This window comes from Vanellus vanellus (genome assembly GCF_965231255.1).
Source record: "Vanellus vanellus genome assembly, chromosome: 5".
Taxonomy (NCBI): domain Eukaryota; kingdom Metazoa; phylum Chordata; class Aves; order Charadriiformes; family Charadriidae; genus Vanellus; species Vanellus vanellus.
Window position 1 is genome coordinate 65,695,823 of NC_138910.1, and position 26,800 is coordinate 65,722,622.

At 44.3% G+C, this 26,800-nt stretch overlaps 1 protein-coding gene across 1 annotated transcript in view; it reads left to right on the forward strand.

Moving 5' to 3' along the window:
- The window catches only part of DDAH1 (dimethylarginine dimethylaminohydrolase 1), a gene marked incomplete at both ends in the record, with an annotated part of 59,511 nt that extends 35,396 nt beyond the window's left edge, over positions 1-24,115 (forward strand). The window contains 5 exons of the mRNA XM_082483520.1: positions 8,074-8,173; positions 9,340-9,413; positions 10,011-10,130; positions 23,418-23,561; positions 23,999-24,115. Coding sequence (XP_082339646.1) covers positions 8,074-8,173; positions 9,340-9,413; positions 10,011-10,130; positions 23,418-23,561; positions 23,999-24,115 — 555 coding nt within the window. The remainder of the gene's footprint in view (positions 1-8,073; positions 8,174-9,339; positions 9,414-10,010; positions 10,131-23,417; positions 23,562-23,998) is intronic.
- Between the last annotated feature and the right edge of the window lie 2,685 nt (positions 24,116-26,800).

A 26,800-nucleotide genomic window follows, 5' to 3' on the forward strand; every position in this document is an offset into this window, starting at 1 on the left:
TATGGGATATTGAGTGTCTGGGAGATAATGAATGCTTGGCTTATCCAGGTGCATTCTTGGCCCGCTGTGCATGTCCAGGCAGAATGGAATATATTTCTCTGTCCAACACTTAACAATTGATCATTTTGTAATTGTAAGCAGAAAGTATTTAGAACGTTACTTTCTCAGCATGCCTGCGTACGACTTGAATTTCATGTCATCGTCTTTATCCAGCAAAATCTTCACTGTTTTTCTGTAACAATGCATTCATGCTGCTTAAACTTTTCCACTAACCTGATTTTATGCTTAGTGTGTCTTAGTAAGCCTTTTCTTCTAGCAACTTTAAATCTCCATCTTTTTAAACATTCTTTTTTTTTTCCTGTGAATTTTTCATACCTGATTGAAATTATTTCCATTTGCTGTGGGTTGAAATTTCAGCCCAACTTTTTGTAGCAAGTGAGCAGGTTGCTGGCTCCTTGTTTGTGGGAAATAGTGTCCCTGCATTTTAAAGGCTACGTGGTGGAAGAGAGGAAGGGGAAACCCAGGCGTGGTTTACTGCTGGTGAACCACGTACAGTTGTTCTCATGCACTTCAGTTCTGCTTAGCTATTAAAACACAACATGCTCCAAGGACATCTAGATTAATTGTGTTTTTAACTGCGTGTACCTAGAGAGGAGATTGCAGCTTGACCTCCCAAGACCTGCCAGGCTGGAGCTCCCCTCCTGCATGGCCAAGAAGCTTTTCTGGGACAAGAAGCTTCAGAGGCCACCTGCCACTTTCTGCTCCTCCTCCGTGTGCCAGTCCCTCTCTGTGCTGCCCCTAGTCCAGCTCTTTCCATGTGTCTCCTTCTCCATTAATCGCTAGTCGTGCTGTACTCGCCCCAATCTCAGGTCTCTCTCCAGGGACAATGGACATTTGGCACCAGGTGCCTCAGCTCTAGGCCCATGGTTTGTGACTCTTTCAGTAGTAGGGTAGTAAGTGGGTTTGGATCCACAATTAGCAGTGTTGTGGGCAATAGCAAATGGGGTAATTATCCATGTGTCCCTTTCTGAACTCCATGGTTCATAAACCACCCAAACTCTGCCAAAAGCTGTGCCTGCTTGGTGCAAGCTTCGGGTAAGGTTGAAACCGTCTCAGAGCTGCAATCTGAAAGCATTGGTATGGGATCTGTGTATCGGGAGCGACTAACAAGTTATCTTCTGCCTGAGGACATGGCTTGGGAGTACCTCAGTGTTCCTTCCTGGCCCTCCCATGGCCTCGTTTGATGAAAAATGGTTGAGGGCAAGCCATGCTGCCTGCACGTTGGATGGCACGTCTGGCTGAGCAGGGTGGAAGGAGCACAGTGTCTGCCAGCAGAGAGCGGTGCTGGCTGTGTGCTGGTGAGTACTCTGGCACAGCCACTGATGCGTTACAAGTCTGACTGATGCTACGGTGCAACTGCCCCACCATTTGGGTAAGGACCTGGCCTAGAGCTCCATGTCGCCAGGGTAGTACCAACTGAAACTCCCAAAAAGGGTTTTCTGGGGGTTCTGATGTAACACTGTCTTTTCCACGCGTCGTGATGCGCAGCCTAGTTTGAAGTCATGCTCAGATCACTCTGAACTGAGCAGTCTGGATGTGATTTGTTCCGGTGGATTGGGAGAAGCATGTCCATCCATGCCATCCAGGAGCGTGCTGCCGAGCAGTTGGTGATTCACTTCAGGGCCAGGCTGGTGCCAATCTTCACCTTCTCTCCCCTTCCAAAAGAGGCAGTGGGATGGACACAACAGCCCTGTGTGGGTGGAAAGGGGGATCGATCGCCAAAGCAAACTGTGGTCTGTCATCTGGTGGGTGTGGTAATGGCAGGCACAGGGCATCCTTACCAGCCTGTGCTGGCAGCTGTTTGTGGGACAGAGCTGACCTTACTTGTCTTGCACTTAACACACTCTTACAGCATGATTTGCACTGAATAGCAGTGCTGGAGCATCTTGTTCTACCACAGCTTTCCCGCTGACGTCTCAAGAGCCAGAGCCCTTCCTGGTATCAACACTGTGATACACACCCCACATCCCACAAATTTCTGAGATCAATATACACGAGGGTGTGTATCTGACGTACTTAAAGCAAGGAAACAAATAGTAGTGGGGTTTTCTTCTCAAAAACCTCAAAGCTATTACAGTGCTGCTTTATTTTCTTTGAAGCATCTGCAAGCCCAGAAGGGCAATGCTTACCATCAAGAGGAGACAGGCTTTCCTCATCTCCAAACAGAGCAGATTCAGACAGGCAAGAACCTGGATCATGACCAACACTGGTATCTGGTTTTGCAAAACTGAAGCCTACCCTTTCCTGGCCCTAGATTTGTCCATCTCTATAAATAGACTTCACTCGGAGCCTTGCTGAAAAATGGATTATATATTGACAGTGACACTTTGTGAACTTTGAGCTAATGGCTCCAGAAATAGTCACCTCAGAGATATCATGGTCTAATTTCTGCATATACTAAGTCTGACATTTCCTTTGCATAGCTATAAATGGCAGTTTAAAACACAATGAAGTGGAGGCTGAAACCAGTAATTGTGATTTACCATGCTGGAGAAATTGGTGGTGGAGGTAGAATTTCGGGAGACAGTGTGGTAATGTGTCTTGGGCTGAGAGTCCTTTTTCTTAGGGCTGCAGTCAGTCTCTGGAGAACCGAACTGTTAGCACTTAGAGCTGAGCTCTGCTGGTTTAGAATGGATGTTCTTCTGCTCTCTGAATCCCTCTGCGTCCTATCATCCAAAACAGGTCTGCAGACATCTTCCCCCTTTCACTGAGAGCTCGGAGGCGAAGGTGGATGGGTAATTGCAGTTATTAGGTGATGCCTGATTTGGTACCATCCACAACTTCTGCCGAGCCCCAGCTGTGCCCCTGCCCATGGGGCTTTTGGGAGCCTCGGTGGCGCCTTGCCCGTGGCCCCACCGCCCAGCCCGGGCACCCCGGGGGAAAAGCTGCCCTGCTCTTGGCAGGGGTTAGGCCGTGACTTGCAAAATCATTTCCCTGTTTTCACTGTCTTTTGAAAAGATAATTTCCTTCTTGCTGTCAATAACATAAATCCCATAACGTGGTTAGTGCACAAAGGACCAGTAAATAATTTAGGAAGCAGCCTCCGTTTAGAGTGCATCAAATACTAATATAGAGAAGGAAAAATCCCCGCACATCAGTTACAGTAATTGGTGGAAGGCACCAGTCCGGAGGGTAATGAGCTCCATTTTTAAAGCACGAGGAAATTAGATTCTTATAAATGTCAAACGCAGTTATTGTCCTCTTTCCTTGAAACAGAGCTGAGCTGGCTGGAGCCCATTGTCTCTCAATCAGCTTTGCCGTGGATTAGACACATCCCGTCTCACACCAGGAATGTGCTTATTAGAAAAAACATCACTACACAAAGCATATGAGCTTTAACACTCAACTGATGTACTAATGGGTACATGTACAATAAAACCCAATATCGTGTTACAAACCTTGAGCTGACCTGAGATAATAGGATACAGAAATCTTAAAGGATACAGATGAGTGTTTCCTTTGTGTGCTACAACTCTGACTACCTGGGATTTTAGTTTTTAAGTAAAGGAGATAAAGTGAGGGGAGGTGACTTTTCCTCTTGGCTACTTAAGATAAAAGCAAGCAGTAAGTCATCTTCATAGTGAATGTGCTTGTAAGCAGGTCATGTCCAAATACTTTGTGTATTTTACTGGTGTCTCCTGGGTAACTGTAGCTTCACAGAGGACTTCCTCCATCCACCTTTTTCCAGTTCTGTCCTGGAAAAAAAAAACAAACAACACAACACCTAGAGGTAGTTATTTATTCATACATCAAAGCCAGCTCTGTGAATTAGTCTTTCATTATAAAATCTCACCAGTACGTGTTAAGACTCCACACTTCAGGAAAAACTGCTATCACTTGTTTGGGGAGGGTAAAATGTGAGGAGGATAGAGGGCTTTGTAAAATCAACCCCCTTTGCTGCATCCCTATTTTTAACTTCTCACTTGAGGATAATTGTCCCTCCTTAGCTAGAGATTGTATCTTGTTCTCTCTCTGGGGTGGGAGCTCCATTGGAAAGTGGGACAATCCTCCCTGATGCGCGAAGGCATAAGGATGGAGCCAAGTCCTTGATTTCCTTTTGCAAGGATGAGATACAGACTCAAGCTACTTGTGTGGACTTTACCATGTACTGACCCGAACTCTTGAGTTCAGTGTGCTTTTTCCAAGATGGTCGCGTGTCAAATGCGTACCACGGATATGCTGTATTGGACACCCTACTCAGAACTCCTGCAGGATGGCTTTAAAGATGATGTGGTGGAGTAATGCAAGTCTGTGCTATCCCCCGTGCAGGGAACTCAGCTATATGCAAAAGCAGGTGGGCTATTCATTTTTGGTTTTGTTTTTCTGGAATCCTGTATTTACAAGTTCTTTTTTTCCAGTTGCCTTTTTAATAATGTCAAGTCTTCCTTCTGGTCTTCTCCATCTCTGTTTGTGCTCCTTTTTTCATTTCTGCTTCTACTGAATGAAGTTCCTGGTGTTGCTCATAGAAAACAAACAGTAACTTGAGACTTCTATTTTACACAACCAACGGATATTGAAAGATATTCCTAGCATGTGTGAACAGCACTTTCCAATTAAAACTCTAGGAATTTCTACTGGTTGCCTAAAACCCCTGCAAAACTTTGAACTGTAGACTTGAATTCATTAACACCCATCATAGAAAAAAGATCCAGTTATTTATATGGCAGTCATTACATTTGTTTAAATTTGGGTCCATAAGCTAAAATGAGCTCAACTGTTGGGGAAAAAATCTTGAACATCTTATAAATACCTCAAAGCCTGGAACAATCATGAAGGAAATCAAACTAGTTTTCTGTGATTTTGGACAACTTTTAGTTCTGATAACTTTCCTGAATGTCTGTGCTACAGCTGCATCAACCCCTGTAAATTAAATAAACAGTTCAGGGCATCTCTGACGTAGCCTGGTGGTTAAATGGTAATCGGCAGCTGGTGATTAAAACATACATATGACTCAAATCACAAAACCAAAGTCAGCATTTACTTTCCGCTATTCTCATTAGCTAGGCACTTTACTTAATTGGTACTCTAGTCAAGTGTTATTAATTGGCCCTTTTGGCTGAGGGATGTGAAGTGCTGCCACCTCCCTGCCTGCATCCCTCGGGAAGCTCTGCAGCCCTTTGCCCACTGCATTGGAGTTGTTTCTGAGGACGCTGCAAGCATTTTGCACAGCTGCGCTGCTCAAGTAAAAAGTAGGTTTCATGTCTTCTCTGTAGGCTGCCCAGGTTTTACATGTTACCTCACTCAGATGGTCTTCTGAGGCCCAGAGAAGCTTTTGATTTTGGCTCTCCCCGCAGAAAGCGGGTTGGGTGGTCCTCTGCCACCATAACATCTGCAGCTCTGCTGGTCCTCCAGGCTGGTGGGGACAGTATCGGGGAGGAGAACAGGAGCAGAGAAGGTGCTGACTGGGGGCAGCCACTGGCTTGGCTGCTTCTGCAAGCCCAGATAGCTCCTCCTGGGAGCGCCCATGTCTCCTGAAAGGGCTTTCTCTTCTTGGTGTTTTGGTAGCTGCTAGAGGGGGTGGATTAATTGGAGATAGGTGACCACACAACAGGCTGGGTGATCCTGTTTTTTCCTGCGGTTTGGACTTCTGCCTTAAATAACCCGATCTGGTGGGGATATTTATTTATTCCAACTGTCTGTGGCTGGTGTACTCGTGTGTCAGGGTGTCCCAGTCGTGAGTTTGCTTGTCTGCTCCATGTCAGCACAGAACAGTGAGTCTGGGTGTTCTTGGATTGGCAACCTTCTTAGATAATGCTGTGACTCTATTACTCCATATTCAGCAATTGTTTTCTTCTTTGGGGGGTCTTACAGCTCCTAAGCATATAGCACCGACACAGTAAAAACCACTGGGGTTCACAGGCAAAAGAAATTATTCTGCTATCAGCACATGGATGTTGCTAAATATTGCTGTGTTTGTACAACAGTTGGTTTTCCAATATTAACTCAGCTGTTTCCCATTTACTTTTAAAATACCACATAGGTCCAGTCCTCCTTATAAACCTAATTTTAAAGATCACTGGAGATAGAGCAACAAGGCTAAGAAGGATGAAGCCTTACTACTAAGCCTGGAGACTCTTGAGCGCCAAGATTCAGCCTGAAGTCATTTTAGCATGAAGTGAAAGACAGAGGAGCAAAAAGAAGTGTTAATAATAGCAAAGGGCATGCTGCAGGCTTGCTCCAGGCTGCGTGCCAGAGCTTTAGATGGGATTTTGTGCAGGGAGGGTGAGTCCCTTGGTCTCGGGAAGCTCCTGGGTATAGTTCTGTGTTGCAGCATAACCCATCAGCGTTATCCATGTGGCACAAAGACTGCCTTTGTCCCGTTCAACTTTAAACTGAGGCACCTACTTTAACAGTGTGCATGTTCAAGGTTTTTTCTGTAAAGTGACTGAAGGGTGAGGATGTGCTAGAGAGAATGAAAAACCTCCAGAGAGCAGATCAATCTTGGATAACGTGGTGTCCCCAGTGTATCCCTTATAGACCTACATCGTTTGTCCTGGCAGCCCATGGAGGCCTGTTCTTGCCTTTTGGACCTGGGCTTTGGGGTTAATGGCATCATTCACAAATGCCGCATAGCTGAGTCATGGAAAATAAGCAGGAAAAGAGGGCTTAGGTGGATCACGTCTGCCCCCTCCCTTATTCCCTGAAGCCAGCACTGCTCTTGAGAAGGTATCACATCCAAAGCATGTGCTGCTATTGCTCTGAGGCAGCTGCAGCGAGGGTAAAAGACTAATCATCATCACATCTCCTTTCTCTGACACAACGGGTATAGATTGGCAGAGCCCAAGAGTAGGGCTGCCAGAGTTGCTTCTATTGGTATACGGTGCTGGAAGACAAGTACTGTGTCACCTGCTTTAGCTTCCTGTGTTTCTTCTTGAAAGGCTTAATTTATCACATTAAATAAATAAATAAATGACCTGTGGGACATGCAAAAATCAGAGCTGTTTAATAGGTCTTCACTGTGTCTTCCGTGTTCGTTAATGCTTGCGGGGCACCTGTAGTTAATCAGGGTGAGGAGGTTTCACTGAACATGAAGGTGCTGCTGTGTGGGATCAGGTTCACGGGTTTCTGTGAATGAGCTCATGCTTATATTGACTTTCTGCAAGCTGTAGCCATAAGCTTTTGGTGAGCAGTTGGTTGCGTGTGGGTGCTTCTTTTGGCTTATGAGGCACCAAGACAATGGTGCTCGAACATAGCGAGCATTAGCCTCTCTTATGGATGGCCAATGGTGTGAACCTCTATAGAAACAGGTCCTGCTCTAGGCATCCTCAGCAGGCCTCACTGGGAAGGAGGAAACTTGCTGAAGCTGCATTCCCTGCTCCAGTTAGGAGCACCTTCCAGCAGGAAATGGGCTCAGCAGCTGCGCGCTCCCTGCCACGCGTGTGGCTCTCCGTGGCGAGCAGCCAGCCGCGCAACATATAGAGATGAGAGGTCTTGTAATTCTGTAGTAAGGTAGCTCAAAAGTGCAAGAACTAATGCTCAGTAAAGTTGCAAAATTATAAAGAAAAAGAAGATTTACTGGTTTGGGTTTTTTTCTTTTTTTTTTTTCCCCCCTGCTGACTAAAAAGTGCTTGGGATAGAACTGCCACCTCCATGGCTGGTAGAGCCACGTCTTGTGTCTGAGCAGTGCGGAAGGAGAGAACATCACTCCTCTACTGGTGCTTTTTCCTGCTCAAATCTAAGGGATGGGATTTGCCAGAGAGGCTGTTACTGTGCAGAGCCACCAGCCTTAACATGCATTTGAGACCCCTCATCTGTCTCCTCTGGATGCTGCGTGGTTCCCCTGCGAAGGCAAGAGCCCGATCACTGCTGCTTGACGCCCCATCCCCTCCAGACCACAAAGGCCTCTGGAGAGAGTTGGGGAACTGGGATGTGCAGGGACACAAAGGACCCTGCCATCCATCTTCCTAAAGGCGTGTTAAAGGTCTTTAATTCTTCTTAACGATATGTATTTCTGGTAGTTTTTATAAGTTTTTCAATGATACAATGTATTCTAAATAACTTTCTTTTAAACAGGTTGAAGCCATGAAGAGAGTACTAGAAAGTCTCAACCTCAATATAGTAGAGATGGTAGATGAAAATGCAACCTTGGATGGTGGAGACGTCTTATTTACAGGTATAGTGGTAGTGAATTTGCTCTTTACATATTCGGACTGCCTCAAAGACCGCATGTTATCTGTCTTCTGCGTAATAAAATGTCGTTCGTGCGGTTTGTTAAATCAGTTGTTTACTAAATGTCACGAAGGTAGCTGAGAGATGAATTTTCAATGCAACACTCAATGTCCTGCCTAATGCCTGAATAAATTAAGTAGCAGTACACACAGTACAAAGAGCAGTACTGTGCATACAAATTTTATTTTAGCTTGTAAAGTGCCAATAAGAAAAATGCTTTCAGTAGTCAACTGCCTGCAGTTGTCTTACATTTCATCTTACAAGCAGCTACGTTCACCAGACTCATTTTCAGGACTTGTAAAAGCTTGATGCAGACAATTGTCACTAGTTCAATTAATCAAATATAAAAAAAGCATTTTTAGTCTATGGAGAAAGTGGTGGAGTTGCCTGCCAGATGTCATGCACTAGACAACTTATATGCATGGTTGACTTCAAAGATGAAGATACTGACTGTGTTTTTTATGTCATTAAAGCCATTAGGCATTTTCTCACATCGGCTGCGCACACGCTTGCTCCCTGCCTGTGCTGAATGGGCTTGTTTATTTTGATCAGCATCACAGTAGACCGGCTGCTTGCCTTAGTTCACCGAGGGGAAAGAAGGGTCTCAAAAGAGGCAGAGCGGGAAAGGCGGCCTTTCTAATGCAGTGCAGATCCAGCACTGATTTCCTCTGGAGCTGGAGGATGCCGGTGGCTGCAGAGCTGCCTTCCAGACCAGAAGAAATCTCACAGGGAGGGGGAAATGGTCAATCAGTGCTGTGCTAATCCAGCCCAGCTGTTCTCTTTCCTGACTCAATGACCGTTGCGGGGCTTTAGAAGAGGAAGCTACTTATGCTTCTGGTGAAATGTGTCTTCTGGAAAAAGATAATTGCCTTAAATTGTCAGCTCACAAGTGTAGGTTCATTCTTCTAAGCTGAATTTTCAATTTTACTATTCAACTTGAGAAAAGAAAGCTAGAAGGTGATACCTATGAAAGATTGCTTCAGAATGTCTCTAAAGCTGGCCTGTTTTTAAAATGTGTATGTTCTGATGAAGGAGCCGATATGGTGATTTTTTGGATGGCTAAAAAAAAAAAAAGCTGTAATTGTTTTGCCTTTCATTTTTTCATTCCAGGCAGAGAATTTTTTGTGGGTCTTTCCAGGCGGACAAATCAACGTGGTGCAGAAATTCTGGCTGATACATTTAAGGTTTGTAGATTCACTCGTGCTACAGGAAATATAAGCTATCATCCACTGAACCAATTTAAAAATTATACTGGCCAAGATGTTTGTCATACTTAAGTGCTTTATTTAGGACTTATTAAAAAAAAAAAGTACAAGTTACTGAAAAGGCTTGAGTATCCTGTAAAGTGACAGATGCTGAAGTTGGATCTGAAATGTGAGATCGCTGCATAAAAGTAACTTGGATAGTGGGAAGCTGTTACTATTTGAGAGCATATCAACACTCATGTTCTTAATGTTCTCATGTATCGGCAACAAGTTCTTATTGCTGGTCCCTGGAGAGGTTTTATGTACATGCTGTTTAATTACGCATTTTAATGTATTTCTTTGCAGTTGCAACAATAGTAATATTTGAAACATGTTCTGGGTTTTACTCCAGTGCACCAGACAAGACAAGCTGGTCCAGAGGGGTATGTCATACTTGAACAGTTGACACTTTGCCCTGGGATATGTTGCTATTGTTAATTTGCAGAGAGTAAAAGTAACTATGGAATGTCTCAATATAATTATAGAACTAGGACAATTTAAGAATATTTATAGCAACCATTCTTCACTCCCATACAGGATTATGCTGTCTCCACAGTCCCTGTTCATGATTCTTTGCATCTGAAGAGCTTTTGCAGCATGGCTGGACCAAACTTGATTGCTATTGGATCAAGTGAAGCTGCACAGAAAGCCCTCAAGGTAAAGCACATAAGAAAATTTTCTAAATACCAAACTTGGGGGTTTTGTTTTTAATCTCTGCTCAACGATAATGGAATTTTAAAATAGATATAGATCAATGAAAGAGGTAATCAGTACATCTCGGGGTCTCCTGTATGTGCAAACCATAAAGAATGTTTATATCAGGCAACATTGATGTTAATTTAGTTTTAGCTATCTTCAGGACACAAATGCATTGTTATTACAGGTTATTACTTACAGCTTTGTTGACTAAAAAGGTGATAATTTGGTGACAAGAGGGAGGAAGGAGATACAACCAGAGTGGTAGGAGATGTTTACTTCAGTTGTTGCCATGAGGAAACATGGCTTTTAAAATTGCCAGAGGGGAAGTAAAAGTTTTGGCGTTAAGGAGGAGGGAGAGGGGTCTGATCCCTGTTGTGAAAATGACCTGTGTATGCATTTTGCAGTGTAGACTTTCAGGATAAGATCGATAAGTAACTCCAGCTGCGGGGATCAGAGTCCAGGACTCCCATCCCTCCTTCTCCATCACCTGGCCGCAAAGTCAAGTTCCTTCCTGGTCACGCGTTTTCGTCTCTGGTCCCATGAAGGTCTCATAACAGCAGAAAAGAGGGAGAGCAGTCTCACCCCAGCCTTGCTGATAATTTAAGTCTCTGAACATTTTCCTTTAAAGTGGGAGGTGTGGGTTTGAGCCCTCAGGCTAAGAGGCCTCATGAATCTGGGTCTCTCTTCACTGGCACACTTGTGAACCCGTAATCCGTTGTGTAGCAGGTCAGTGCTGTACTACCACCATCATCCTCAATGGGAAACGTTTATTGCTCCTGTGGTTTGCACTGGGCTTAGTGGCTTTCCTGTCTGCTGGGTGTGTTCAGAGCAAATCTACCAAATTAAGCTTTTTCAGGGATGTAGGCACAGAGACACCTGGGGCCATGAATCTCATTATGCACATAGGCATCAAGACAGCTCGCCTGAGAGATCAGCTTCTCTGCTCCTGTGTGGTAGCACAGCTGCAGGCACTGATGCTTTGAAGCAGAAACTTTGGCTGGGACACCAAAATAGCAAAGTGCAACTGAGACTTTACCTGAAGTGAAGCTTGAAGGAGTTTGTCCCTCTTGATAAATTGGGACTGATCATCCCGCATGGTTTGGTTTGAGACGCAGGTAAGCTAGAGCATGTCTGAAAGCATTACAGCTAAGCGTCCTACACGTTTTTATCAGGACTTGCCTTCAAAGGTTAAACCAAAATCTACTTTTCAGTGATGGCAGCAAGTCCCAAATTTTCAGGTTATGATTATACTTATTCTTTTGCCAATAAATAAGAACCTAAGTGCAGGCTTTGCTCTTTGGCTTTGCAGAAGCCTCCTTGATGCAGCACGATCACTAACACATGGAGGCAGCCAGCTGTGTGTCCCTTAGAGTAAAGAGGAGGGGTGGTGATAGCTCTGCTTAACTAGTGAGAAAGCTCTCTGGAATCTGCTCAATTTAAATGCAACTTGTGCAACCCAACTTGTATCTCTTGCCTTGATTCTAAAGCATGAATTATTTTAAAGAACAGCACTGCTGTCGGTGCCCAAAGCTAGTGATCTGAATCTGTGCCAGGCAGAACAATTACAACAGAAATAGTATGTAACCCTGAAATCAACATCCCTGGCCCCCAAAGAGCTTAGGAACCCATCCTGCATGTCTTGTACACCTCCTTGGCTTCAGTAAGCTAGTGATATTTATTACTTTAAAACATCCGTAAGTATTTGCAAGATGGAGGCCTGAGAGACTTCTTGTCCTTACTGCCATGCTGTGATATTTCATTGCACGTTTGCTTTTCAGATCTTATACATTTTCCTCATGGGCATAATCCTAAGAATTTTCATTTCCCAGCAGCATCATTTTTACTATCAGAGCTTGGCAGAGATTTGGTGGTGTATGGTTTTTTTTTTTTTCTTTTTTATCTTGTGACAGTTCAAGATTTAAAATGTCTCAGTCCCCAACTAAGATAAAACCGACATTTCAAATCTCAGAATCTCCCCTGCTGGACATGGGTTGAATTATGGAGGCCAGGAAAGTGCAGTCTTGGCTGGCTTAGACTTGCAGCCTGGCAGCAATTAAGGGAACAGGATAGCAGCCTGATTGCTCCGTGTGAGCTTAGAGGAGCTCTTAAACAAGAGGACAGTCCCTTGGCTTCCCACATAGTTTGGAGTGGCTTTAAGTTTGCTCATTCATTTGAACAAGTTGTCAAAGTTACTCTCTTACTAGAAATCACTACGTGAAGCTCTGGGAGCACATTCCCAGTTTATCACCCATGTCTTCTCCCCTGAGAAACTTAGGACAAATGGTTTTGGTTGTAAAGGTCTGACGTTCCTGATGCTGTGAGATTGATTTAGTCGGGGATGGAAAATGCCCTGCATCTTTCCCTGTGAAATATGTGCTATCCCAAATATTCAGGCTCAAACTCGAAATGCATCGTGAGCAGCAGCCTGATGGAGTTTGCAGATATCTAGACAGCCCTACACTGTATAGAGTGTTTATAAACATGAACAAAAGTCAAGTACAATACTGGTTGCTCAGAGCTGCAATTTGAACTTGAGCCAGGACTAATTTGAGAACTCATCAGTTTGATTAAAGCCTTTTGCACAGCTCGGCTAATCATGTTGCAGTGCATCAATTTAGGTATTGTAGCCAAAAATATATTTTGGATAAGCTGATTAAATGTTGCTGGTTACTAGCTGCCAAGTGAGTACCAGCATTAATCAAGGTACAGTAAAAAGAAGATACATTGTTAAAAGAAAATGGTAATTAAAAAGGTAATCTAGCAGTCTTTGTTGGTGGATATCTTTTAAAAAAAATAAATCAGCTATGTCAGTTTTCGGTGTGTTTCTCTGCATTGGAGATTTAGCAGCACGTTTACATGTGCATGACAGTGGTGTTTGCTCGCGCCCTGCCAGCTGAGGTTAGGGACGCTGGCCCAGAGCAGCAGTTCTGTGCCATGGCACGCACCCTTCTCCTGCTCCCAGTGAGCTGACGGGTTACATCAGGCAACAACATCGCAGTCAGAGCAACATGCAAAGTTACCCAGAGTGTGTTTCTTGCTCAGTGTATTGGATCCAACTCCGCAGTCATCCTGGGGAACCTCTAGCTGTTTCTCGAGGAGTCTAAAACTCTTCAGAGAAATTATTGGAAAACAAATGGGTGAAGCATCTGTCTGGGAAATCACAGAGTTGGCAGTGCTGCTTGTCACTACCTTCCTCTAATGTTTGAATTCTTGCTTTTTGACCTCAGTGATTTCTTTGTGTTTGCTCATTTGCCTCCAAAGAAAAAAAAAATCAGTTGGTAATCAGTTTCTTTCAGTCTTGTGGAAATGCAGTTGCAATAGGATCCCTATGAGACACTGATACTCAGAATTAAAAGCTGCTTTCTGATTTCACCAGATCGACTGAGCTAGAGCAGTGCTGTCAGCTGCTCCTCTCGTTACCCATCGCAATCTGTGTGGCAGTACAGTCCCCTGAGGTTCTACTGAGTCATTTGCCTGTTACAGCCCAGCACGGCACTCCTGTACTGTGATAGCTTATTTTAAACCTCTCCTTTGTTGTTGCCATTTTTCATGTCTGCTCTGGAAATGCAATCATACAAGCAAGACGATGAAGCTGTCTTTAACCATCTCTGGTAGTTGAGTTGTTTTCGTTCTGTAGTGTGTCTTGTTAGGCAACAAGTGAACTACTATGTCATGCTATGCTAACAATTGATATGTAAAATGGGATTTATCTTCCTACTAGCAATCGTGTTTGAAAGAGAAATTTTTCTTGATTCTTCTTACCAGTGCAACTCGTATATCCTTACAATACTTGAAAAGTAGAGAAAGAAATTGCATCTGGTGCTCACACACAGCAGAGTGCAATTGATCATGAGTTTAGTGCTGTGTGTGTAATGTAAAGCGCTGCAAGTGAGGTAGGAAATGAGTGCGCAGAGTTTAGGATTGTAGAGCACATGCTAAAAGCAGATAATAAATCAGAAGTGACATTTTAACCATGAAATCCTCTTCAGGCTCTGGCAAGAATAGAATATTTGGACTGCAGCTGAAAAGTGGCACTCGAGGAAACTGGGTGAGAGAGAGAGACAAATTAGCTGCAGAAACGACCAGGGCCCGTAGTGGCTATCGCATCTGAAACTTTAACTTCGCTCTGCTGTTTTCCGCATGCATTTAATTCCTTCTTGCTTTTAATTCCTTCTTCTATTTAAGGCCTTTCGTAATTCCATACATTTAACTCCATAGTTGAACGTTGGCCATGGCTGTTGAGCCAGTAAAGCCTGGGATTATTTTTCTGTTCCCTTAGTGAAGCTAGGATTTCCTCCAAACATGTCACCTTTGGGCTCTGGTCCTGCACTGTTGGAGTCGCTGACCTTTACTGTGAGCGAATGAGGACAAATTCAGGCTGTAACAGTGCTGGCCCCAGCGTAGGGAGGTGACAGGGCAGCACTGCGGGTGAATGCTCCGCACCGCGTTTTCCACAGCAAGGGATGCAGCCCTGGGGTCTTGCTGGGACAGCAGATGAGCAGGAACTGGCCTGGGATATAGTGCAGTTCAGGTTCCAGCAGCAAAGGCAACTGCCAGGCAAGATGGCAACAGGAACAGTGACACAGCATCTGTTACACACTCCTTTCTGTACTCTCTCGTTCTACACTAAATCCTGAAAAACCATGTTTCCAACTGTTGGCTGCTCGTGTTGGTTGGTACGGGGCACAAATCCCTTGCACATCCCCTGTGATGAGCGAAGACTTGGACAGCGGCAGATGATGGTGGACAGAGTCCTTGGTTTAAGCGGCTTTGTCTACAATCAAACTCTGTCACCCTTTGGATAACTTGGCAGCAATCCCAAAGGATCTGAGGGTTACACGTGTTGTTCCCAGCTTTGGCAATCTCAACTATGCCTTTGCAAGCAGTATGTGTTGTATTTGTAGCAAGTGCCTGCTAATGAAGTTGTTCTCTCACCCATTGTGAAATAGAGGGTTGTCCTCTGGGTAGGCTCTGATGTCGGGCACTCTACAAAGGACTGTCCACTGGGTCTCCCCACAGGACTGGCAGAGAAAGCCTCCAGCTGACCCCACTGCTCTGGGGTAATGCTGTGTGCCTGGTGATTACTGATGGATCTCAAAAGGGATCAGAGGACTTAGAAGGAACCTGGAAAACCCGTCATGGTGCCTAAGGGTGAGGGCTGCAATGTGAAGAGCACTTATCCCACCATATAGAATCATAGAATAGTTTAGGTTGAAAGATGACGTTTAAAGGTCACCTAGTTGAACCTCCCCTGCAATGAGCAGGGATATCTTCAGCTAATCAGGTTGCTCAGAGCCCCGTCCAGCCTGACCTTAAATGTTTCCAGGGATGGGGCATCTATTACCTCTCTGGGCAACTTGTTCCAGGATTCCACCGCCCTCATTGTAAAAAATGTCTTCCTTATATCTAGTCTAAATCTACCCTCTTTTAGTTTAAAGCCATTACCCCTTGTCCTATCGCAACAGGCCCTACTAAAAAGTTTGCCCCATCTTTCTTATAAGCTCCCTTTAAGTATTGAAAGGCCGCAGTAAGGTTCCCCAGAGCCTCTTCTTCTCCAGGCTGAACAACCCCAACTCTCTCAGCCTTTCTTACGGCCTGAGCTTACTCCCTGTGGTCGCTATATCTGGGGTATTCCCTCCATGATCTGGGATAATGGAGTACTTCCCGGTTTCAATTGAAACATTTGGGATTTCGCCTGGTCGTTACAGAGGAATGGATGCTAATTACAAGGGCAGGGTGGCTGTGGCAGATGTCAGGGCTGAGTGGCATTGCCAGGAGGGGTGTGTGAGGCAGAGCAGGTAATGCACCTGAGCTTGTAAGCCCTCGTGTCCCCAAGACAGACCTGCCCCGGTGGGAGCCGGAGCTGTGGTGACATCTGCACTTCTGAGCTTGTCCTTGGTATCCTGGGCTCCAGCCTTGTTAGTCAATGGGATTTCATTATGGTCAGGAGTGTATCAGAATATGCACAGTAGTCCGATATCATAACTTCAGCAAATACCTTTGGGTTTTTTTTTTTTTTACACTTTCAATAAAAAGTTGGCCATCATTGCTCTCCCTTGTTCTTGACTCTCCCATTCAATATCTCTGTTGGGAGTGGAGCTTTTCATTCATCCCCTAAATTATTCCCTGAAGGACACTATTGCAAATGCAGCTCTGTAGGCTGTTTTGACAGAGGTCAAGGGAGGCTTAGCAAAACCGCATCTTAAGGATCAAATAGAAAGTAGTCTCTTTTGGGCAAGTAGGCCCTTGGTCTGTATCCAAAGCTATGACCAGAGCAGCGCTTTTAAAGACTTGGGCGTGAGGAGTTGTTCTAGCATTGGCAGTTGCCCCCATTCCAGTGATTAAATGTCTTTTGTTCTTAGTCTGTCTTGTATAACTGAAGTCTCTGCAGCATGCCAGCTTTAGAAAGCCAAGTACTGTTTCCCTGCATGAGAGAACCTCTTGCCTGCATAAAAGCTGAGAGGTTCCCAGCTCTGCCACAGAAGCACCTCCAGAATGGGCACCTAAGGGAAAACTTCATCTCTCCAGTGTTCTTAGAAAGCAGGCTGTACTCCCCCAGGCAGCATGAAACAGCTCAACTAAATCTGCTCTTCCTATTGCCTGTATAGTGTCTGTCGTTTCTAGTAATGCACGAGTTTTCCTGAAAACATTATCTCTTCTTCCTTAAGATTTCATCATTTGTGCCTCTGCTTATTCCCCGCATGAAGTCATAATCCTCTATTTACGATATCACAATGGGTTGCTGTGGAAATTATTACTAATACTAATAACCCAAAGAAGGATGACATCAGGTAGGGAATTAGCAGAAAGTGCAGATGAATGCTGACTTTTCTTTAATGCAGCAACAAAGAAAGGTTAGTGAAATCCAGAGAACAATTGACAACTTGCCCCTGAAAGTACGAAAATGAGATTTTGCTGCTCTCAACTTTATAGATAGGAGATGAGTCAATTTATAAAATTCCATGCAGTTTCCTTTAGCTCATATTTGCTTGCTCCGGGTCAGATCGTATGAGATATTGCATACTTTCAGCTCATGATTTTCCATTACTTTATGAATTATGGTTGTACAGCATCTCGGAGGACAGAGGTCTTAACTGAGTGCTAGATGACCTGCTCCTTTAAAAAGGCAGCTAGTTGTGTTTTTCTTTAAAAGTTAGTTGTAGTAATAAATGTACTGTGCTTAACTGAATATCAGTGCTGTTCAGTTTGCATATGTGCAGGAGAATCTAGTCTTTTGGAAGATACAGACTCAAAAGTCTATATAGACTAAGTCTATAAGTCTATTCTTATAGACACTGTTATATTAGTTGATTTATTTTTTTTTTAAAAGGCCGAGAAAGTGTCCCTTTCAATACATGTTTGTCGTCACCAGTAAGGCTGTCAGCCACAGGAGCTGGGTCAGAGGCTGACTGAGAAGATGTCATTTGACTTGCGTAAATGGGGACTCATGTTTCTGTTCCTTTGCTGCTTTTTTTCTTTGATTGTTCTCTTGCTGGGTTCCTGTTCCAGAAGGCAGGATGTTCGTCCTCTCGCCTTCTTGACAACAAGAAACGTAAACTGCTTCCTTTTCCCCTGCTCAGGTTGTGGTTTCCCTTTGCAGTGGTCCTTGGGCAGAGCTGGCCGCAGGTGACAGCGTGGCCATGACGCGAGGTGGTTCAAAGGGGCAGAGAAGCACCAGGTATGCACGTGAATGGCACGTGGTACCCATCACATCTGCGGTGATGCAAAAGGTGTCCTGAGCCAGGAAAAGCCGAGGAGCAGGGTGGGAGAGGTTGCTTAAAGAGCTCTGCCTTCTGGAAAACATGACTGAGAGGGTGCAGCAGGGAGGAAGAGCCCAAAGTCCAGCTGCTGAGAACGTGGGTGGTAGGTGAAAATTAAAGTAACGCTCTGGCTGTGTATGGGCTATTGACCATGGCAGACCGGGGCGTTGCTCCCTTCGAATAGATCTAGTGTGGAGTTGTTCTGTTGTATTTGTGGGATCCTGCTTTTGCATCCACAAGGTCCGTCCTATCCTATGTCTCTAGCAGACCTTTTGATACCTGACAAGAAGTCTCAGATCGTTCTACTGTGATTTATGCTGTGCAAAGCGGCTGTCTTGTCCCCTTCCTACTGAGTCTACCCCGCTGTTATCTCTCCCGCCTGTCTGCATTTCTGGGATGATGCTCCTGATAGATCTTGACATTCAAGCAAGATTGCTGGCTTTTCCAGCTCTGCTTTTCTGTCCCCTCTGGTCAGCCTGGCCAACTGTTTATGGTTGTGGTTGGCACTGCTGCGTTTCAAGGAAACTCTGAGAAGCTGTTGAGTAGTGTTGTTTGTATGGCAGGCTGAGTTCCCGCACCCAGGCGCGTAGCACCGTGGCATAGCTCTCCAACCCCACTCTGTCCTGCACTTCCTTGTGTTGAACCCTAAGGCTATTGCTTTCTCTCTCCGATGCCAATTTTTTCTCCAAATGTGAAGAAGCGAGGAAGAACCTAATAGAGAGAGACAGCACAATAAAACAATGAATGAAATTCAGTGTATATAAGTGTAAAGTGATGTGCAGCAGGGACAGGGAGAATAACGATGTGAACATCACATAAGAAATAATGGGCTCTGACTGATCATTACCGCGGAAATAAGATCCTGGGCTTGTTGAAATTGCCAGCTCAGCTGAAAACCAAATGGAAAACATGATTATGCCACTGATTAAAGCTGTGGTGTGTTTGCACGTTGGCTGTTGTGTGCACTTTGCATGCACGATCCCTTCATTCCAAAAAAGATAGAGTAGAACTGGAAAGATTCAGAAAAGTGCAATAAGGATGAACAGATACCTGGAACAGCTTGCCTATGGAGACAGACTAAGCAAGCTAAGACTATAACCTGAAAAAGAGACAACTAATATGGGTTGATGGGTGCCTGTAAAATCAATGATGGTGTGGAAAAGGTGGTTGGGGATCAATTGTTTGCTGTCTTTTCCATTGCAAGAACCAGGGGAGCTCTAAAGGCAAGGGGCAAGTTCAAAAAAGGAAAAGAAGTGCTTCCTCACACAGTATGTTTCTGAACTCTGAAGCTACCTTGCTACAGGTTTAAAAGCCAACTGGACAGACTCCTGGGGCAGTGCTGTAGGTGGTATTGCTCTGTATGACAGCTGATGAGTTGAGGTTCCTGGGACCCACACACCAAATCTCGGTCTCCTTTAGTCCTTGTCTTAGGATCCAGAAGTGGGATGTTGTCACTTCTGATGCAGGGCTGGGGACCCCCATCATGCAGCACTAAAAAAGAAGTTCTTCCAGGTTCTGCAAGCAGTAAAAAATGGTAGGTTTGATAATCAAGCAGTATTTCCCTAGAAGCAAGCAATAATTCACCTTTCTCTCTGTGCGCTCCCTCCAGATGGCAATGTACTGGCCAGGTTGCCTGTCCTCGTCTTTTGCCTTGAGCATGTAAGGGCATAAGCCTGATGTTGCTCCCAGACAAGTGGTCCTTCCTCCAAGCAGAAGAGAAGCACACTGTCCTTCCAAATTGCCAGCCAACATGCGGGAAAGTGGCTGCATATTCCTGAGTTATTCTTCTCATCAGTGTTCAGTGCCCCACACTACAAAACCACTTCATTTTCATCTTTGTAGGCAAAATCTTGATGTAGTTTAATCTTTTCTCACAATTTGCAATCTCTTGGATTAAAATGTTCCAGTTTGCACTGTAACCCAAGGCAAATGTTACTTAAGCATCAGCTTAAAACGGGCCAAACCTTAATGTGCTTGGAAAGAAGGAAAGAGATGGGATAGTTTTAAGTGAATAGTTTTCTTTCAAGAATACTGTGACTTGAAGGATTTAGGAAAGGGCAGCTGAAATCTGGTGAGGGAATGATCCTGTGGGTGTAGGATTATGTGCATTTGATTTGGGATTAGGTTTGATTTTGTCTTTTAAATGTTGGGGGCCAGGGGAGCCAGGGGCTAATAAAAGTGAAAATCAGACCCTGAAAATCTGCGCTTCTGCTTCTCTGTCAACACGGCATGGGCATTTTTAAGTGCAGTGTTCATTGCTATGTTAGCAAAAGTAACATTCACTGTATGTTTAGTTTTGCTTGTGGGGTGTTGGAGGTACATTGGCGCGTTGCAGGTGTGGTGGGTTTGGTTGCTGTCTGTCCCGCGGCAATGTGGGTTGTGAGTAGGTCCTGGATGGCAGCAGAGCACAGGCGGGGACCTTCCTCACGGAGGGGGAAAATTTGTAACTAGGCTTGGCCTGTCTTAAAAGTGCACGTGGTCATCTTAACTCTGTCAGTGATAATAGGCCCTAAACGCATACGCATTTTTCCTTCATGCATAATGCTGCTTCATATTTAGGATTATTTAGCTTATCCATTACCTCAGTTGTCTGAGGACACACTGTAAAAAAAAACTATAGAAAAGGCATTTTAGGCTATGTGAATGACTTCAACATAAGGAAAGCATGACTAAGGCCTGAGAGAATGCGCAATGAAAATTACCCTTTTCAGGCTGAAGAAAATTCCCAGAAAAACTAGGCATGCGGGAAATGCCTGGCTCTTAACGTAGCTGTCGTTCATATGTGGGCAGAATGCCAGCCCTCCACAAAAGCATTGTGCGAGCGCTATAGTCTTGGTAAGCTTGTCATTTCCCAAAGAACATATATTTTTGGGGTGTCTCTGATAGAAAATACAATCAAAGGACCTTGCTTTTATCTCTTTCTCTCCCTTGGAGTCCTATCTGGCCAGGCACATGTGCTCAATGACTTCATGTAATACAAATATGGATAACCCCACGGGTCACATCAGTGCGTTTCTGCTGCACCCAGAGCCTCCCTGTGGGGCAGGTTTGGGATGTTATTGCCTGGGCGCTCTCTTAAGAAGGTGGGTTCTGAAATTTTACTTCCAACATGCAGGCATAGTTGTAACAGTGATGAAAGCTTGCAAATATGATTTCCTTCTTATCTTAAGAGACAAGGAAGAGAGTAATCTTGTATCGTCAAACCACCAGTTACTGACAAATGCTTTCTTGCAGTTTGAACTAGCTGACATCCCATTCCCACTGTCACAGCCGTGCACTCAGACTCCCGTGCTGCTTCATCTCACTTTCCCACTCATTTTTTCTCATTTGTTTCTGAATTAATGCAGCCACCACTTCTGTGCTTTTTAATCTTGAAAACAATCCTCCTCATGTGCCCTCGCCATCCTCTCCCAGGCTCCCCGAAGCTGGGTCCTGAGGCGCAGCTAGAGCCCTGCCGCTTGTTCTTCGTTTCTGCTTGCTGCTGATCTTCTCACTTCAGCATTTTGCAGAAGCAAATGAATGGGAGATGTGTCCGTACCCTTCTGCTTAAGAATTCATTCATAATTTCATATGGAAATGTTTCACAGTGATTCACAATGTATTTCTGATGAATGAGCTGTTCCTACAGAAAACCTACAATATGGGGATTCTGTTTCCAACAAGGACTGGAGAAAGCACAACTGTTTGGGAGCTGAGCGAAATCCAGGCACGGTGGCTTTTCCTCTACTGATACGTGTATCTCAGTGCAGATTTAAAAAATATGTTTCCTTAATCCAGGCTTAAAAAGATTATGTAGGGAAGAAAAGAGAAGCTGCAGGTAGAGGACGAGTCTGCTGGCGCTGGTTACCAGGGAGAAGAGTTGCACTGGGTGCAAGCATGTCACCTGCTGCTTAGATGTCTGCAGCATCAAGGAAAGCATAGTAAAATACATCTTGGCAACATAACAGAAACAAGCTTATAATTAGGAAAGTCAGTTATGGTAAGCACAGTAACAAAAATATATCCGGTGAAGTAAAGGTGCAAAGATTTTTTTCCCCAGAAAAACACATTAACCTTTTATGGAGGTAGATGTGACCTTGGGAACTTGGGAAAGTTTCGTAACTTCAGAAGAAACAAGAAATGACAATCTGATAACACTTCCTCAAGAATGCATGGCATTCTTCATTGTGAGTTTCATGTTCTCTGCGGGATGTGGATGACTCAGGCTACAACATGAAAAATGTATCCAGACCCATAAAGAAATTACTTACTGTAGGTGTGTGCAAGCGTGAGTTGCTTTGTTGCTTCCCAATATGTTGCAGATCCTCTTTATAATTCAGTTCCATATAATATTTTTTTAATGAATGAGTAGTACATGTGAACTTGCAAATAATTTAAAGATTAATTTAACTGTGTGTAAAATCAAAGTCTGCTCTCTGCTCTGTGATGTAAATCTGTGGGGTTTCCCTGAGAAGGGAATTTAGTTAAAAATTTTTGTTAGCAGTTTATTTTTAAGATAATATTAATGTATTTTTAAGCTGAAAAAACCCCAACTTTTCTTTCTGTTTGTATCTTGCAATGTATGTGGGAACGTAGCGGGGCTAGGAGAGAAACTGAAACACTTGAATTTGCTTAAGCTTTCACTAGGACCAAAGTTTTTGATCACGAGCATTATTTGCTTCTGTATTATCCCAGGTCTCTGTCAGGGTGAAGCTGGTGTAAAGCTGGAACGGCACAATGGGGAGTCAGGCGTCTTGTCTCCAGGCTTTTCCCATCTTTATTAAAAAGTTGAGCCTGATCCAAAACATGGGATCTCAGGCTTCTCGTATGTTGAAAGTCTCTGTCTCTGAAATTCCGGAGAGGATCCAAATTTGTGTATGAGCCCTATATTTATAAACCAAACCTCTGAAACCCACCAGCTCTACTGTTCTGAGGAGGTTATTGTGCTGTCCCCTTGGGAACGAGGATTAGCGCAGACATGCCTTCTCGCTCCCCGGCACAGGTGCCTTAGTGAAAGAGTAACTGCTCGGAAAGCAGAAAGGAGGTCCTTGAAAAGAATTAAGATTGGGCTGATGTCCAAGCTGGGAACTGTTCCTGTTCTGTTTGTGTTAATTCACGCTCATTTTATAAATATTGAGTGATGGCTGCTTTTTTTGAAGGTGCTGAGCACCTATAGTTTCCATCAATGTGAGCAGGAGTTTTGCATAGTCAATGTGAATTCCTTGAGGAAAAGACCCCACAGAGGATGCTTACTGAGTTCCCTGCTTAATCCTGCTGCTTGCAGGAACTATTTCACAAAGGTTTTCTACTGATCGTTTCAGTTAGAGTTAGATTCTTCCTCGAAGAGCGGAGATGAAAAGAGTTCTCCTTACTTGCTGCATAGCAAAATGGCCCTTGGCTAACTTGGCAATCACAATTAGCTATTTTTGGAAGGCTCTGTTCTCCCATTTGTTTGGGGCTGCTAATGTGTTTGGTCTAAATAGCTGCGCTTTGTGTCTCCTGACAGACCATGCAACAGATGAGCGACCACCGCTACGACAAGCTGACGGTGCCCGACGATGCTGCAGCAAACTGCATCTACTTAAACATTCCCAGCAAAGGCCACGTCCTACTGCACCGAGCCCCTGAGGAGTACCCGGAGAGCGCAAAGGTGAGAGCCGCGCTGGGGGTGCCTGGGAGAGCCCCAACATCCCAGCCTCGCTGGGAAGCAGTGGGAATTGAAACCGAGTGCTTTTGAGAATGGGCTGTTGTATCCCATCATGGAAATACCAGATAGCGAAAAGTGGGAGGCCTGGGCTCTGTTCTTGTCTGCACTACTGATTTAATTACTTTCTCTCTTGTGCCCCTGGTGCTGCTTCTGCATAACTGGACAAAGCAACAGTTCCCCTCACTGCAGTACTGATGTGTGTGAATCCCATAGCCAAAAGGCCACATACACTGTAAATGTTAGTGTTGATTACAAATGACGAGCCGGCTTAGCACCTGCCGATATATCCATGCACGTTCATTCTGTAAATACTTAGAGAAAAGGGAAAATAGAGACATGTGAAATGTAATGGTTTCTGTTCCATTTTCTTTCCTGACCAGGTATTTGAAAAACTGAAGGACCACATGCTGATCCCAATAGCCAACACAGAACTGGAGAAAGTAGACGGGGCACTCACCTGTTGCTCTGTGCTTATTAACAAAACTTCAGAATTATGAGTTTACAGAGTCCCTCCCTTGTACCTGGCAATAATGTTACACACAAGGTAGATGAATCTGTATCCACACTTTTATTGTTTTTATTGACAATCTACTGTACCACTGTGCTACTAACCCTTGTTTACAAATTTTTTGCTTTGTGTATTTTTATTATGTCCTTGCAGATGGTATTTAAGATGGATGTACGGTTTGTTGGGGGGCACATAACTCTGAAGTATGTTAGTCCCATGGGCTAGCAGAAGACATTTATAATGGCTAACCCCTAGCTTTAGTGTTTTAACATATCTGTGTGAAAATTTTATGAAAACCAACTAATTCTCAACATTTCAAGCACCTCTGTTGTCTTTACACTGTTCTCCTGTCTTTTTTTCTCTTGCTTCCTTGCTCTGCATCTTTTTTTCCTTCCTTGGTCCTCTTTACTTTCACTGATGCAAGGTATCAGGGGGACTGAAGAAAACTCAGCGGCCTCATGAATTCGGTATCTTGTGTGGTAGGGAAGCTTCTCTGTACACTAGCCGGAATGGTGGGCAATGGTCTGTGCTCACTGTCTTGGCCATATCCTGTTGTTGTGGCTGGGATCAGTTTTAGACATCAGGTAGCAACTTCAGAAAAAGCTTCCTCAGATGGGAGTGGTCAAGGGCAATGTCTGCCTGGGAATCTTGAATGACACAGAAGAAGAGAGTGGTGCAGCCACACAAGATAACGTCCTGCAAGTTCAGGTCCCAGTTTGCCACTAATGCCATGACATTCAATTTAGTGAGAATGGAAGAGGAGTTTTCAAAAAGGCCAGATCCCAGGGAGCTCCCTGATCACAAAAATGAAAGACTGAGATGTTTTTGGAAAAGTTAAACCTACAAAAGTAGTCTGAAATATGGGGGTGGGGGTGTAATTCTCTTTGTTTACTTTTTTTATTTATTTCTCTCTCTCCTTTCTGTTTATTCCTCTTTTGGAGGCCATTTACTAGCAAAATTCAAAAGAAAAGGGTGATAGAAGGAGTTGAAGGACAGCTATTCCTGGATTATGCTCAGGAATAAGGGAAGCTATTTTTTCCTGAAAGATCGGCATTTGTACTTTATCTGCCCTTGGGGCAGCAGTTTTCCTTGGAACAATAACAATCTTATTTTTTTTAATTGCATGAATATTTACTGTGGTATTCAGTTAAAACAAATATAATTTTTGTAGCAAATTCCACAACATGTTTACCCACTGAGTCATACTTTTTTTCACCACAGTAAAGCGAAGCATACCCCATTGTATTCACATGCTTCTTTTTAAATCATTTGTAAACTAAGGATGGAGAAATTCCCAAACAGAGGCAGTAGTAGGAACTCTCCAGAGACTGACAAATAGTCTGGACATGTTATCAACTTCCTAGACATCGCCTCCACCTTTCCTGAACCACTTGCAGCGTGTTGCTAAGGTACAGTAGGAAGCGAGCCGGGGGGGCCTCAAGCGATGTGATCTGCAGAAAAGCAAACAGTGTTAACTGAGCACACACTTGGATGTCCTTTGGAAACCCGCGTGCTTTTTTGTGCAGTCATGAGGGAGGAAACAACAAGTACTCATATCCGTAGGTACTCCTTAGCGTATCTCTCGCTTCATCTCAGTGGCTAATGAGGAGGAAACCTCCTGGTAGCTACCACTGTACATCTGATGCTTTGTGGGCACACTGTATGTTGTGATGACATGAGGTATCACGAGGGAGAGGGCAATGAGGAGCAAATACAAAGTATGTGAAAAGACAGAATGTCCCAAAGGAAGTCTTGAGCCAGCCAAACAGCAAGTGCTGTTTTTATGGCTATGTGCTGTCCCAAAGTGTTCTAATGTTTTCTCATTGTCTCCTCCATTCCCATGCACCATCATTTAAGCCTGACCCAGGTGATCAGGCTCTAAGGATGAAAACATCGCAGGGGGGAATGTTTTTCTACCTTCCCTTGGTGCTTTTTAAATACCCAATAAAGTATCTTGCATTTTAAAATGACTTGACATTAAGCAAAGATTTTGTGCCAAGAAGTGGCCCAGTAGTATTTAATTCTGGCCCGGTAGTATTTAATTCTGACCTTCTAGAGGCAAGCTGTACTCTGTTAAAAACCTATGCAGTCGTGGGAGCTGTTGTACAAAGCTGGAATAGAAACCCCCTGACCTATCTGTGCATCACCTGGGGCCTGGACCCCATCCATGTCCTTCAGTCCCTCTTCCCTCCTCTCGCTAGGAAGCCACAGCATCCAGCTACACTGGGACAGCATTAGGCTGTGAGACTTCTATTCAATTGATCTCTCAAACTTTTTGTGGGGGGTGTTGTTGGTTTGTTTGTTTTTTTTTTTTTCTTCCACCCTCTCACCTTTCTCTCCCTTCCTCAGACTCTTGTTTCTAGTTTATGGCATGATGAGCACTCTTCTCTCTTAACCCCAAGTGATTCTGCCTTCTGTTGCCTCAGTTCTCCTACTTGAGTCTTCTTGTTCTGTACTCCTCCCTCTTCACTGTTCACTCCAAAGCATCCCAACCCAGGTGGACTATCCTAAACTCCTTGAGGAGGTGTCAGGAGGGAAGAGAAACTGAGGGGTCCACTTTGTCTCTGAGTGACTTCTTTAGAGCTGGAAGGATGACTGTCAACAGGAGCTATAGATCCAGAGACTGACAAGGGTGACTCTTCTTTAGGATTACTCCAGAAAAAAGAAACATTTG